Source organism: Entelurus aequoreus, linkage group LG21, assembly GCF_033978785.1.
Source record: "Entelurus aequoreus isolate RoL-2023_Sb linkage group LG21, RoL_Eaeq_v1.1, whole genome shotgun sequence".
NCBI lineage: Eukaryota > Metazoa > Chordata > Actinopteri > Syngnathiformes > Syngnathidae > Entelurus > Entelurus aequoreus.
Window position 1 is genome coordinate 26,310,964 of NC_084751.1, and position 15,948 is coordinate 26,326,911.

Here is a 15,948-nt window from a genome sequence, read left to right on the forward strand (position 1 = left end):
GGAGGTCTCAAGGTTGGCAAGAGAATGGAGTGTGACTACTCCAAAAGGGGTGTGAGACTATTTGTGGGAATTACTCGTTGAGTGTTTACCCTGAGTGTTGAGTGAGGAAGCGGACAAGTCCGAAGGGGCCAGGCAGAAGAAGGTCCGTGAGACAAGCGGGAGGTCCGTGGGTGGGGCTGAGAGAGGTGTCAAGAGGTCCGTGTCCAAAGCAGGGGTCGAGGATCGATGGAGGCAGTCCAAAGTCCAAAGGGGGAGTGGAGGCACACAGCTCGATCACGGGAAGCATACGATAACAGATGGTTACGTTCTCGCGCCGGATAGCAGGCTTTTGAAGGCAGGACCTCTCATTAGCGCAAGGTGCGTAGAGATCCGGTGAATGATTGCAGCTGCCGGCTGCCGCAGGACGGAGGCGCGCTCCCGGAGGCGCAACCAGCATAGCGCAAAGACGAGGGCGCATTGGATTGCGCCCTGGCTGTGACAGTAACCACTTTTTAGTGTTTTGTAAGAATAACCTACTTTACATCAAAACCAAGCTAGCTCAACCCATATTTATTTTTTATTTTGAAACCAGATCTGCCCCATGTCTGAGTCAGAGATAGGGTAAGGAGCTCAGAGTAGAACCGCTGCTCCTTCACGTCGAGAGGAAGCAGCCGAAGTGGCTCGGGTATCTGCTACGGATGCCTCTTGGACGCCTCACCGGTGAGGTGTTTCGGGCATGTCCAGCCGGGAGGAGGCCTCGGGGCAGACCTAGGCCACGCTGGAGGGACTATGTCTCACAGCTGGCCTGGGAACGCCTCAGTGTCCCCTTAGTGTGACTAGGGACAGGGAAATCTGGGCATCTTTGCTTAGACTACTGCCCCCTTGACCCGGACTCGGATAAGCGGCAGAAAAATGGATGGATGGATGGATGGATGGATGGATGACTTAGTTAAAGTTTAAATCAAGGCTTGGTTTGACATTGTATACTGCCATACATAATAATAATAATAATAATAAAGATAAAGATAATATATATTATGATAATAATGACGGGTTCATTACTTTCTAAAAAATATGCCCTCTCAACAACTCAGTTTAATAATCCAGCTCTTTGCTATAACTTCATAATTACTTCATGTTATGATATTTTAAAAAAATCCCACTTATCAATGGACGGGAATTAATGTCCTCTTACCGTTTTGGATGTGCATGTAAAAACCCGCTAGTTAACTCACAAAATAGGCCCAATCAACCAAACAGTCATTTCACCCCTGATTAATTAGAATAGGTACTTGGAGAGAAAAAGGAAAACCATTAACTTAAAAATAGACTACAATTAGCCAAAATATTTAAATTGACGGGTTAATTGCCTGAACTCACCAATCAGCGACTATTGCTATAGATATTTAACTGAAATAAATTAAGTCTTAGTCAGAGGAATTATAGAATACTTAACCTGGATAGATGTCATTATGCTAATTACAAACTCGGTAGGTAAATAAAACCCTTCTCGTTGCTTTTTTTTGGCTCGGCACTGAAATAGTTTTCGTCTCGTCCTGGCCTAGTGATCATCATCAATTTGTAAAGTTCAAACTGTTTCTTGCGCAAAATTAGCACCATGCAGTTTTTATGGTAGTTACAGTAAAACAGCACAAAGTAGACGATTTTCATTAAACTTTGTAGTATAAATGAATGTATGATATACAGTATGGTTTATCGATAAGCTGCGATAAAATATCAGATGTATATTATACCGTTTTAAAATTTGATTTCTCATGATCAGGTTTAGCATCTGATGCTACGTGATTTATTTAGCTTTCAGTTCTTGTAGTATAACAGTGGGTGGTATAAGGCAGGGGTCGGCAACCCAACATGTTGAAAGAGCCATATTGGACCAAAAATACAAAAAACTAATCTGTCTGGAGCCGCAAAAAGTTAAAAGCCTTATGTAAGTGTTATAATAAAGACAACTCATTTAAGTAAGTGACTCAGAGGGTGAGATAACTCCTGGAAAAACCTGGTTTAAAACGGCCAAAGGTAAAGATGTGTGTGCCCAAGTTAAAGGAAAGGACAGGCTGTCTTCTTCTAATGGATTTATTACAATCTTTGCAAGCTGGGTAATGTTTGCTGTGGTCTGGAACAACATGGCACCAAATCAGCAATGCAGCCAATTTTACATACAGATAATGTGTCATGAGACATGCAAATATAAATTAAATACACAGAGGACATAAGTAAAGGAAATTAAATGAACTCAAATATACCTACAAACGAGGCACAATGATGCAATATGTACACACAGCTAGCCTAAATAGCATGTTAGCATGGATTATTAGCACTCCACGCAAGTCAATAACATCAACAAAGCTCACTTTTGTGCATTCATGCACAGCATAAAACGTTTGGTGGACAAAATGAGACAAAGAAGGAGTGGCATGAAGTGACAGAGAAAGTTGTACACGTAAACCAACTACGGTGAGTTCAATGACTGCGAAAATTAGTAGGACAAAACGGCGCTAACCAAATACTCTCATTAGTGAAGCATAAACACAAACATTGTCAGGTTCAAACACTGATGACATCTATTAAACAAGACAAGAAGCAAATAATTAAACAGAGACAGAATTAAATTTGACTCAATTGAGGAGAGACGCCTGGACACAGTACCCCTGCACAGTGTCTCACCACGCTCTGGCTAAAGATTGTACGCCTTCTCTTTTATTTGGACTTTCCCTGATTACATGGCTACAGCTGTTTCTAAGGGGCGGGGGTCGTAAACAGCCATCGCCTTTGGTTACAGAACAGTTTAAAGAAAAGGTTGTAAACAGTTCACAGAAATGTTCGTAAAAGAGTAATAAGAAGATGTCGTAAAAGAGTTCAAAGAAGAGGTGTCTGGAGCTTGGGCAGATCCTGCTTTTTCTCCGCTTTATAGTTCTTGGGTCAAAACAATATATTTCTGTTGATTACAATACATGAAAGAAACAGAACACCTTCATGTTGCTTCCCATCCTACACAGTGGAGTTTTACAAGCCTTCTTCTTGGTAGTACAAGCTTTTGTCTGCTTGCCGGGAACTCATTGAAAAACAAAGTTTTGTGATAACTTGATACAATTATTCTGACAAACATATTAAACAGTGGGTTTTCTAACAATTAGGAAAGTTTGTAATATGTGTGTCCTCCTACAGAAACATTATTAAAACAATACTATATTTTCCCCCATCTTTTTCCATTTTTTAAAAAGCTCCAGGTAGCCACTAGGGCGGTGCTAAAGAGCCGCATGCGGCTCGAGAGCCACGGGTTGCTGACCCCCGGTATAAGGGATAACTATATAATAGGGATGGAAATCCTACCTCAACTCACAATTCGATTCCGATTCCTGGGGGGACAGTTTGACTTGATGGTGCACAATTCTCGATTCAAACCGATTTTTATAACATATTATTTGGTATAAAAATTATCGTAAAACATTTTCAAAACAGGTTACAGGTTACAAATGCACCTCTTGACTAAAAAACGTCTTTTTAAAAATGAATCCTTAAAACAAAATAATACATTGATTATTGACATTTATGACTTGATTTAGAATTGAAATAAATAACAATCCTGATTTGGATGCGAATCGATTTTTTTGGGGCGCCCCTAAATCACAGTGTTTTTTCTTAAAATGTACATAACTGATTTCCCTAAAACCTTGTGGTAGGGTTATTGTACTCTTTCAAACTGTAATTGCAGTTATTATCGGATTTACCGTGTTTACCATTAAGCATCTGCAAGTCTGATGCAGATGGCTTGTCCTCCCAATGATCCGAGTGCTGAATAGTCGACTATTAATTATAAGACACTTCTACAAAAGTAAAAGATGAATAGAAAAAAGATAAAAAGCCAACAGCACAACAAAAAATATGCGAGTTGTGTGTTACTGTACTATGTCATGTTGCGTCACTTAAAATATTTCTGAACCTTCAAAGAGCTCTGTTGACATAATGTGAGAATATTTCCAGCAAATTTGAACAGTTATATTGATAATTTTGGTTCAAATATTAATACAAAAAATCTGAATCATAAAGGTATCCACTATATGGGGCGGCGTGGCGAAGTTGGTAGAGTGGCCGTGCCAGCAATCGGAGTGTTGCTGGTTACTGGGGTTCAATCCCCACCTTCTACCATCCTAGTCACGTCCGTTGTGTCCTTGGGCAAGACACTTCACCCTTGCTCCTGATGGGTGCTGGTAGCGCCTTGCATGGCAGCTCCCTCCATCAGTGTGTGAATGTGTGTGTGAATGGGTGAATGTGGAAATACTGTCAAAGCACTTTGAGTACCTTGAAGGTAGAAAAGCGCTATACAAGTATAACCCATTTATCCTTATATTTACCACGTGCAGTAGTTGTCCACTAGCTAAAATACACAATTATTTGTTCTTTTATTTTGTTAAAATTTCAGATTCAATATAAACGGTCATTATGGCATTAACAGAACAATAAACTTAATCGTGGCCTGGTCTTTTTGCAGAGAAACCCACACACGGTCCTCCATATGTGTGTTTCTGCGAGACCGTTTGTTTTGGAGTGCGGCCATGTTGAATTATGCACTGCTCCACATCTGTGAGTGCAGCACAAACTCACCAGCGACGAACAAATTCTCAAGTGGCCAAACAGGCGACCATTTCGGCTGCGATTGTGGATTTTTTAAATATGTGATTCAGTCATTGGAAGGATTCGCAGTATTTATGACGACTCCAAAGCAGTCTAACCGACTCTCTGCTTTGCTTCTCCACAGATTTTCCACATGACCTATGACCTGGCTAGTGCTGTGGTAAGAATATTTAATTTGATAGGCATGATGCTGCTCCTGTGTCACTGGGATGGATGTCTCCAGTATCTGGTGCCTCTCCTCCAAGACTTCCCACCTGACTGCTGGGTGTCGCTAAATGGTATGGTTGTAAGTATGACTTTTTTTTTTTACTCTTTACTTGTTAGTTTTGTCAGCTGCTGGCTTATATTGGTTGGGAGTCCATGCTATCTCAATGACGCTAAGACATTTCTGTGTGCTGTTACATTTTGAAGATATATTAGTTTTAGCTCAACTTGTACCTGACATCTATGACATACATACACAGTGTTGGCGTTAACGCACTTTTTGTGTCTTTTTACGCATTGAAATCAGAAAGGACGCGAAATTCCGGAAGTCCGCTGATTTTTTTTTTTATTACCGATTATCGCTTTCCGCCGGTGTTTTGCTTTGTTTATATTTCCGGGTCATATCATTAATTATTGGTTGACTTCAAAGTAATGCACTTTCCGGTACAATTTCTTAAATTTTGATTTGCCGAAAGTTTTATCAATCACAAATACTGCATTTCCAGTATTAGGACTCCCGCCTGTTATTGTTTTCGTCATTGCGAGTAATAAACCCAAGAAGCGAAGCTTCAATGAAAAGTGGCTTCAGGAGCCACTTTTCAGTAAATGGCTCACTTATGATGATGGAAAGATGTTTTGCATGCCATGTAAACGGGCTAATAAAAAGAACACCTTTACGACCGGGTGCACTGATTTTCAAAGATCCAGCCTCACCAGGCACCAATAAACACCCTCCAATTTGGGTCCCTGCAGTTCCGCTCTTTGGTCGGAATGATGAGGCCGTCGATTTGTTACAACTCTTTATTTATGTTATGCTATTAACACTCCTGCACATGCTCGCGGTCCCTCTCCTAACTTGCCCACTCACTTACTCACGTCACTCACCCCACATATTGCCATTCTTAAAGGAGCACACACAGCTTATGGCCATCACAAAGCCAGAGATGAGGCAAGGAGTGCCACTGTATTAAATGAAATTGAAATTAACTTGCAAAATTCTACGTTTGTTGGCATTATTTACCATGAAAGTGTAGATATGGTGGTTTTTAAATGACTGATGATCTACATACAGGTGAGAATAATCAATAATCAAATTTGTCATATGCACGTATGCCCTGGCACACAATTATCATCATTTTAATGACCGAAGCAAAAAACTTATTACACTTTTATACTGAAATAAATACACCTACAACTTGAAAATATAGAAAAAAATACCGGCAGCGGTAAAGTTTAGATCCATGAAGGAAAGAAGAAAGTGAATAAATGTTTATAACTGAATAAATTTACATGTGCTTACAAATGTGTTTTCTTTTATATTATTTTCTAATGAATTAAGAAACATTTGTGATAACTGTTTTCCAAAACACAATATAGAATGTGAGATATAACAGTATAATGCATTCATTTATCATTTGTTTTCAAAATGGTTACAAAAAACTGAGATCCCAAAAATGTTATGTGGGACCCCATTTTGAAATGTCCTATCGCCAACACTGTATACATAAAGTACCGCTGTATTTCACAAAAGGTAAACATTCAATCATTCAATTGACTGTAGTCAGCTATTTGTTTTGTGCGCAAATCACAGGTCCCAGTTTTATTTGGATCATGTTGAAATGTTGTTTGTTTGTAACAGATCACAACATTGACTAAAAAGGATATTGCTTGGTTAAATTATGAGGAAAATATATACAAAATAATGTCAATGACGTCAATGAACTTAATGCTTATTATTGAATTTTTCTGTCAAACGTTTATGGTAAAAATATATTATGATACACAACTAGGAGGAAAAAAAACTTTACGCTACACCTTAGCATCCCTTTAAGTATTGCGGTACTCAAGGGTCAAAGCTTGTTAACGATGATCAATCAATCATCAATCAATGTTTATTTATATAGCCCTAAATCACAAGTATCTCAAAGGGCTGCACAACGACATCCTCGGTTCAGATCCCACATCAGGGCAAGGAAAAACTCAACCCAATGGGACAATGAGAAACCTTGGAGAGGACCGCAGATGTGGGGACACCCCCCCGGGCGACCGGTGCAATGGACGTCAAGTGGATCTAGCATAATATTGTGAGAGTCCAGTCCATAGTGGATCTAACATTATAGTGAGAGTCCAGTCCATAGCGGGGCCAGCAGGAGACCATCCTGAGCGGAGACAGGTCAGCAGCGCAGAGATGTCCCCAACCGATGCACAGGCGAGCGGTCCACCCCGGGTCTCGACTTTGGACAACCAGCACTTCATCCGTGGCCACCAAACCTGTGCCCCCCCCCCTCCACTAGGGAGAGGGGGGGCAGAAAAGAAAAGAAACGACAGATCAACTGGTCTAAAAGTAGGGTCTGTTTAAAGGCTAGAGTATACAAATTAGTTTTAAGATGGGACTTAAATGCTACACAGTATACACAGTATAAACACTGAGCAATAGATTAAGAGCACACAACATTGAATCATACCTCAAATTAAAACCCGTTTATGGTAAAAATATATTATGATACACAACTAAGAGAAAAAAAAAACTTTACGCTACACCTTAGCATCCCTTTAAATATTGCGATACTCAAGGGTCAAAGCTTGTTAACGATGATACACAGTATAAACACTGAGTAATAGATTAAGAGCACACAACATTGAATCATACCTCAAATTAAAACCTGTTAGTAATAATTTGTCGTTATGTCTTTATATGATGAAGCAAAAAAAATCAAAACAACTGTTTAGTTACTATCAATGAGAGTAATCTGTACTAAAACTAACACATCTCAGGGCATTCAATCGGTCGCAACTGGACTGTTTGTTTTAGAAGACGTTTTGCCTGTCATCCAAGTAGGCTTCATTAGTTCATGCTCATAGACTTCGATTGGTCAAATATAGTCATAGACTTAGATTGGTCAGACTAGAGCTGATGATGATCTTGTCTTTGACTTAGTCTAAGACTAGATATGACCAATCTAAGTCTATGAGCATGAACTGATGAAGCCTCCTTGGCTGACAGGCGAAACGTCTTCTTAGACAAACCAAACAGTCCAGTTGTGATCGATTGAATGCCCTGAGAGTACAATGACCTGGATGATTGCGAACATCCATAGACAAGACTAGCAAATGCAGTGTAATTTGTTGTGTGGAAGAGCTGCTTACCACTGTGGAGTAGTAAGCTAATTAGTTAGTGATTGAAGCTTACAGTAGAGATGTTAAACACAACACAGTTGCAATGATAGCAGAGAAGCAAAAATAACAGTTTAAAGGAATTATGGGTCTCATGAAAAAACCCCACATTGGGCTCCCTGGGCGGCTGTTGCTGTTTTACCTATTAGAATCATCCTAGCTTTCCTCCTAATACGGCGCCCTTGGCTACAGTACATCACTAAACTAATTAATAAACCCTTCAAATTTCTGCAAGTATTTTTTTTAATATATTGATTAGGGCTATTCAATGGGAAGGACACCATACCAACCCCCGAGTTGAGTTCAAAACAAACATTGCTCCTAACCTGGACCACTGGAAACACATTTGCAGATCCTTGCACTGACATTTTAACTAGCAAGCATAAAACACTGGGGTCCAAACTTGTGATTTACATAACTAAGGCGTTCCTCAAGCCACGCCTTTAAAGGCCTACTGAAACTCACTACTACCGACCACGCAGTCTGATAGTTTATATATCAATGATGAAATCTTAACATTGAGGCACATGCCAATACGGCCGGGTTAACTTATAAAGTGTAATTTTAAATTTCCCGCTAAACTTCCGGTTGAAAACGCCTTTGGATGATGACGTATGCGCGTGACGTAGCCAGTGAAACAGGAGTATCGGTAGCCCATAGTATCCAATACAAAAAGCTTGGTTTTCATCGCAAAATTCCACAGTATTCTGGACATCTGTGTTGGTGAATCTTTTGCAATTTGTTTAATGAACAATGGAGACTGCAAAGAAGAAAGTTGTAGGTGGGATCTGTGTATTAGCGGCTGGCTGTAGCAACACAACAAGGAGGACTTACTTGGATAGCAGACGCGATAGCCAACGCTAGCCGCCAACCGCATCTGTGATCGGGTGAAGTCCTTCGTCGCGCCGTCGATCACTGGAACGCAGGTGAGCACGGGTGTTGATGAGCAGATGAGGGCTGGCTGGCGTAGGTGGAGCGCTAATGTTTTATCATAGCTCTGTGAGGTCCAGTTGCTAAGTTAGCTTCAGTGTCGTTAGCAACAGCATTGTTAAGCTTTGCCAGGCTGAGAATTATTAACTGTGTAGTTACATGTACATGGTTTAATAGTATTGTTGATATTCTGTCTATCCTTCCGGTCAGGGATTTATTTATTTTGTTTCTATCTGCATTTGAGCCAGATGCTATCACGTTAGCTCAGCAGCTAAAGAGCTTCGCCAATGTATTGTCGTGGAGATAAAAGTCACTGTGAAAGTCCATTTCGCGTTCTCGACTCTCATTTTCAAGAGGATATAGTATCCGAGGTGGTTTAAAATACAAATCCGTGATCCACAATAGAAAAAGGAGAGAGTGTGGAATCCAATGAGCCAGCTTGTACCTAAGTTACAGTCAGAGCGAAAAAAGATATGTTTTGCACTGCACTCTAGTCCTTCACTCTCACGTTCCACATCCACAAATCTTTCATCCTCGCTCAAATTAATGGGGTAATCGTCGCTTTCTCGGTCCGAATCGCTCTAGCTGCGTTGAAAACAATAGGAAAATATGAGGAAGTGAACAACTGACTACGTCACGCTACTTCCGGTAGGGGCAAGGCTTTTTTTTATCAGAGACCAAAAGTTGCGAACTTTATCGTCGTTGTTCTATACTAAATCCTTTCAGCAAAAATATGGCAAAAATATGGCAATATCGCGAAATGACCAAGTATGAATATCCCCGTTTGAATAAAAACATTTCATTTCAGTAGGCCTTTAAGTCCTCCCCTGTTTGGCAGTTACAACGTTTTTCGTAGTGTGATTTACGTAACTAAGGTGTTGTTGTAGGTAAGGGGTGCACAAATGTTTTCAGCAGGCGAGGTATTTATAAAATGACCAAGTCGAGGTTGCTACTACCAGTCAGGCGTGTCAAACTCATTTTCATTGAGGGCCACATCGCAGTTATGGTTGCCCTCAAAGGGCCGCTTTTAACAGTGAATAATATACAGTATACATATAAATGTGTATCTATAAAATATGTATAAAATATGCTGCACAAAACTAAATCTTTAGATTGTACTGTATATGAATATGTGTATGAAAAGCGCTATACAAATAAAGTTGCCTTGCCTTGCCTTGCCTTGTATAAAACTGGCAGTGTAGTCGCCACAATTTGACCGTAATATTTTCTTCTTTTTTTTTTTTTACAGCATATAAAATAAAAAAAATACATGGAATTAAAAAATAAATGGAATGGAAAAAGGGTACCACTGTTTTTTTAATGTAAAAATACATTCAAGTTTTTTATACTGTAAAATATACCGTTTTTGTGTTATATAGTGTATTATTACTCTATATCAGTGGTTCTTAACCTTGTTGGAGGTACCGAACCCCACCAGTTTCATACCCTTCTTTAGTGAAAAATAAAATGTTTTTTTATTTTATTTTTCAAATTCAAGACAAAGTTACATGTTTTTTTTAATAGTGCACAAAATGAACCGTGCATGAACATCACCTTGTTCAAAGAACAAAACCAACACAGTGCATGAACTCACAACAAATTACACACCTGCAAATCAGATGGAAAATTAGAGGGAACATTGTTTGGGGGTATCCATAATACTTAGACTTAGACTTCCTTTTTATTGTCATTCAAATTTTTACTTTACATTACAGATACGCCGATAGGGAGCAGTTTTTATTTACACGATTGATTGATTAAAATTTTTATTAGTAGATTGCACAGTACTGTACATATTCCGTACAATTGACCACTAAATGGTAACACCCGAATAAGTTTTTCAACTTGTTTAAATCGAATCCACGTTAATCAATTCATGAGTCTGGTGTGTCTTGACCGCTGCGGCGGAGGCTCTGCCGAACCCCTGAGGCCGACTCACCGAACCCCTAGGGTTCGATCGAACCCAGGTTAAGAACCACTGCTCTATATGGAAAATGGATTTTACTGTAAAACATTTTTACTGTAAAATTTGTACATGAACAGTTTGTTGGATTACTTGCTTTTAAATCATAAGTCAAGCAGATATTTAAGTACTTATCTTTATTTGAACAATAACATTGTTTTGAAATGTATGATGATATAGTATTTTGTTTTATCATTAGAGATGATTTAAGTGTAAATATATGTAATCGTACGCAGTACATTTATTTTTGTAATACATTTATTAAGAAAAGATAAGGTACTTTATTTACACATGTTATTTCCATGCTTTCAGGGGCCACACAAATTGATGTGGTGTTGATCTGGCCCTCGGGCCTTGAGTTTGACACCTGTGTATTACCTCATACTGTATATGTTATTCTGATGACTTGCATTGATTGGAATCAGACAGGATGTATTTCCTAATAACTTTGTATGTTACTGTCTTTCCAATATCATATACAAGTGGTTGGACTTTAGCTTCTTATTTGTCAAGCTTCCATACTTAGAAATACATTGGAGCCTAACTCCATAGCTTACGAGCTTTTTCTGAGACCTTTATTTTGTTAACGCAGGCAGGATGAAGCAGCACTTTTATTGTGGAGACAGGAGCTTTACACTCTTGATGGCAAGTGTTTGGGAGACAGAGTCTGTGTTGAAACTAAAAGTGTCTGTGGGTTTTTTTCTTCATATTGAGCTTCAATCAAGTATTAATGTGACGTCATAGTGAAGATTGATGATAGGTAAAGTCTATTTTATTAATGCCTGCCAATCGACCCACATCCCCTCGGAGATCAACCAGTACCTTGCGATCGACATAATGGGCGTGTTTATTTCAGTGAGTAGCCATTTGTTCAACTTCTTAACTTATACTAGTGGTGTTCCTCAAGATTCAATTTTAGGTCCTCTCTTTTTCATCATTTGGGCAAATTTCTTAAAAAGTGCTGATGTTTGACTAGCTTTTTTGCAGAAGGTCCTTAAAAACCCGTAGCTCACTCCTGTAACTCTGACAAAATAAACAGACCAAAATCCAATGTTTACCGTAAAGGACGTTGGTTCTCCAAAATATGCAAAATAAGACTAATAGTGTAGGGCATAGATGTCAAACCTACAGCCCGTGGGCCATATCAGGCCCGCAAACTGGTTTCATCCGGCCCGCGTGATGAGTTTGCCAAGTATTAAAATGAGCTGCATTTTTTTATTTTTTTATGAAAGAAACTGCTGTTCTAAATGTGTCCACTGGATGTCACAATAGCAATTCTGTTAGGACTAGCAAGAGGTACAAAGTAAAGCGTGGCTGTGGCTCCTCTCCCTCGACCCAAATTAAACTTAAAACCTGCCCTTTTATGTCTTCTGCTTCGAACAGATCGTTATTTGCCACCCTTACTCCCCCACAATGTCTCCTTTAAAACGAGAAAACTTAACCCTTATGAATTTTTTTTACCTTCGTTTCTTCCGGTTTGTTGAGGTAGCACAGGATTGATACGTGGACATGACAAAGGAGGTGTTTGATACCTAGAAGAGTTTACATGTTACGTTTTTTGTTCAGTCCCAGAAAGACTGTGACTTATTCAAGTTTAATCCCGGCTTTGCAGATACACCGAGACGAAGTCTAAGCTCATTGGGCCCCATTCAGCAATAATTTCCTAACTTTTCCTCTTATCTTTCTTCCTAAGTGATTTCCTAAAAGGAGTCCATTCAAATTCATGACGTGTTCTTAAACGCACAAATTGTTCCCACCTGCTGTTCTTAAAGGCCGACTGAAACCCACTACTACCGACCACACAGTCTGATAGTTTATATATCAATGATGAAATCTTAACATGGCAACACATGCCAATACGGCCGGGTTAACTTATAAAGTGCAATTTTAAATTTCCAGGGGAACTTCCGGTTGAAAACGTCTATGTATGATGACGTTTGCGCGTGACGTCAATGGTTGAAACGGAAGTATTCGGACACATTGTATCACAATACAAACAGCTCTGTTTTCATCGCAAAATTCCACAGTATTCTGGACATCTGTGTTGGTGAATCTTTTGCAATTTGTTTAATGAACAATGGAGACTGCAAAGAAGAATGCTGTAGGTGGGATCGGTGTATTAGCGGCTGGCTGCAGCAACACAACCAGGAGGACTTAGTTGGATAGCAGACGCGCTATCCGACGCTAGCCGCCGACCGCATCGATAATCGGGTGAAGTCCTTCGTCGCGCCGTCGATCGCTGGAACGCAGGTGAGCACGGGTGTTGATGAGCAGATGAGGGCTAGCGTAGGTGGAGCGCTAATGTTTTTATCATAGCTCTGACGAGGTCCCGTAGCTAAGTTAGCTTCAATGGCGTCGTTAGCAACAGCATTGCTAGGCTTTGACAGGCGGCACAGCATTAACCGTGTAGTTACAGGTCCAGTGTTTGGTTCGTTGACTCCTGACAGTAGTATTGTTGATCTTCTTTCTATCCTTCCAGTCAGGGGCTTATTTCTTTTGTTTCTATCTGCATTTAAGCACGATGCTATCACGTTAGCTCCGTAGCTAAAGTGCTTCACCGATGTATTGTCGTGGAGATAAAAGTCACTGTGAATGTCCATTTCACGTTCTCGATATAGTTTCCGAGGTGGTTTAAAATACAAATCCGTGATCCACAATAGAAAAAGGAGAAATTGTGGAATCCAATGAGCCCTTTTACCTACGTTACGGTCAGAGCGAAAAAAGATACGTCCTGCACTGCACTCTAGTCCTTCACTCTCACGTTCCTCATCCACAAATCTTTCATCCTCGCTCAAATTAATGGGGTAATCGTCGCTTTCTCGGTCCGAATCGCTCTCGCAGCTGGTGTAAACAATGGGGAAATGCGAGGAGCCCTTCAACCTGCGACGTCACGCTACTTCCGGTACAGGCAAGGCTTTTTTTATCAGCGACCAAAAGTTGCGAACTTTATCGTCGATGTTCTCTACTAAATCCTTTCAGCAAAAATATGGCGATATCGCGAAATGATCAAGTATGACACATAGAATGGATCTGCTATCCCCGTTTTAATTAAAAAAAATCATTTCAGTAGGCCTTTAAGTTGCTGAATGTCAAATGGTTAGCGTGTGCGTGTCTATCATAATTTGCTTAAAAACACACCCTTATTTCCCCAATATGCATATGTAAACTCCCTTAATTCCTTAATTTGCATAGGTAAACGCCCTTAATTCCCCATATAAGATCACAATTCCGGCGGAAAAGCCCAACATCAGACACACGGAGAAAACACAAACAGATTACAGAAGCTTTATTGAATGCAGCCCCAATTTAGTTGAATATCCCTGCTATAGAGCATAGTGAGTACTTTAGTGCAGTGGTCCCCAATCTTTTTTGTACCACGGACCGGTTTAATGTAGGCATTATTTTCAAGGACCGGCTTTTCACTTGTGCCAGATAAATATAGCAAGAATAAGTGCATGAAAAATACAACTCACTATAACGCTGAATTTGTGTTTCTTTGCAATGAGATGCAGATGGAAATCATCGTGAAACTCATGTTTCGATAAAACATCTTATATTTTCTTTCTTTACTTTCTTATTTTCTTACTAAACACATTCAGGTTTTTTTCTAGTTTGAAAGGGAAAAAAATAGTGTCCAATATTGCAAGAAATAATATATTATCTAACTTAAATACTTAAATATCTGCTTAACTTATGATTTCGAAGCAAGTTATCCATCAAATTGTACACTATAAAAATTACCAATAGATTTTACTGTAAAAATTTAGGGAGTTGTTTTACAGCATATTACTGTAAGTTTGAAAAAAAACGACCAATGTTTTTTTTTTTTACAGTAAAATTCTGTCGACTGAGCTGTCAGTTTTTTGTTGTTTTTTTTTACTGTAAAATCCACGGTTGATGATTTTATGGTACCACATTTTAATTTGGTAAAAAACTGGCATCTGAGTTGCCAAAATAAATTTAAACAGCGGTACTGTATTTCTATTTAGAGTAATATGTTTTAAAAATAATAATATAAAAAAAAAAAACATATATTTCACAGTACAATATTTTACTGGCAACTAAGCTGCCAGTTTTTTTCTGTAAAACAGTGGTAAAATCGGCAAATTGTTTTTACTCTTTACGTAATTTAAAAAATATATATTTTAATTCATAGGCAAATTTGTTAATTATTCACTGTTACAAGTGGCCCTCCAATGGCAGCCATGACTGCGGTGTGGCCCTCAATAAAAACAAGTTTGACACCCTTGGTCTGGTGGAACAGGCCAAAGTTAAGTCGGAGAAAATGCGGTCCCTTATAAATGATTTAATGTTTCTCTGCGGCCCGGTAGCAAATGCGTCACGGACCGGTACTGGTCCACGGACCGGTGGTTGGGGACCACCGCTTTAGTGAGTAGCAAGATAATTGTGTCTAAGCCTGTCCTCCACACGACAGGCTAACCTCCTCCAACCTCAGAGGACAAAGCTACGAACAATGGGAGACCGGGCTTTCTGCTCCGCCGCTCACAGTCTGTGGAACGCTCTCCCTGACCACCTGAGGTCACCACAGACTGTGGATGCTTTAAAAAAAGCTTAAAAACCATACATTGTAGCACTTTGAGGTTGTTTGCTCAATGTAAAGTTCTTTTTACAAATACAATCTATTATTAGTACCTGCCTGCACTAGTGAAACATGAATTCCAACATGGATATAGGGAAACTGGGCTTAATGGCAGTTAATGCCTGCCTCCTGAGTCTGTTGTCCACTCGGAGTGACGTGACGGAAGCATGCAGGGTCCCTGTAGGTGAGGCAGATTGAAAAACGCCTCGGGACGTCTCCAGCTTTTCATCGCACCCCCCCCACCCCCCCCACCCCCCTTCTTTTTTACAATCACATGCAAACCGACTGTGTTGTGAGGCATCAGGGATTGAGGCGCAAACGTCTGCTCTCCTCAGCATCACTGCTCCGTACTTTTTCTGAGCCTAATTCCACGCGCATCATTCATGCAAAGCAAACACTCCTCTGTTTGTGCCGAAATGACTGTCACACCTTATCCTGACTATGT

General features: G+C 39.8%; 1 protein-coding gene across 1 annotated transcript in view; it reads left to right on the top strand.

Annotated features, from left to right (window-relative positions):
* The window catches only part of LOC133638555 (potassium/sodium hyperpolarization-activated cyclic nucleotide-gated channel 1), a 251,995-nt gene that overhangs the window by 129,249 nt on the left and 106,798 nt on the right, over positions 1 to 15,948 (top strand). The window contains 1 exon segment of the mRNA XM_062031299.1: positions 4,757 to 4,918. Within this exon segment, the coding sequence (XP_061887283.1) occupies positions 4,757 to 4,918 (162 nt within the window).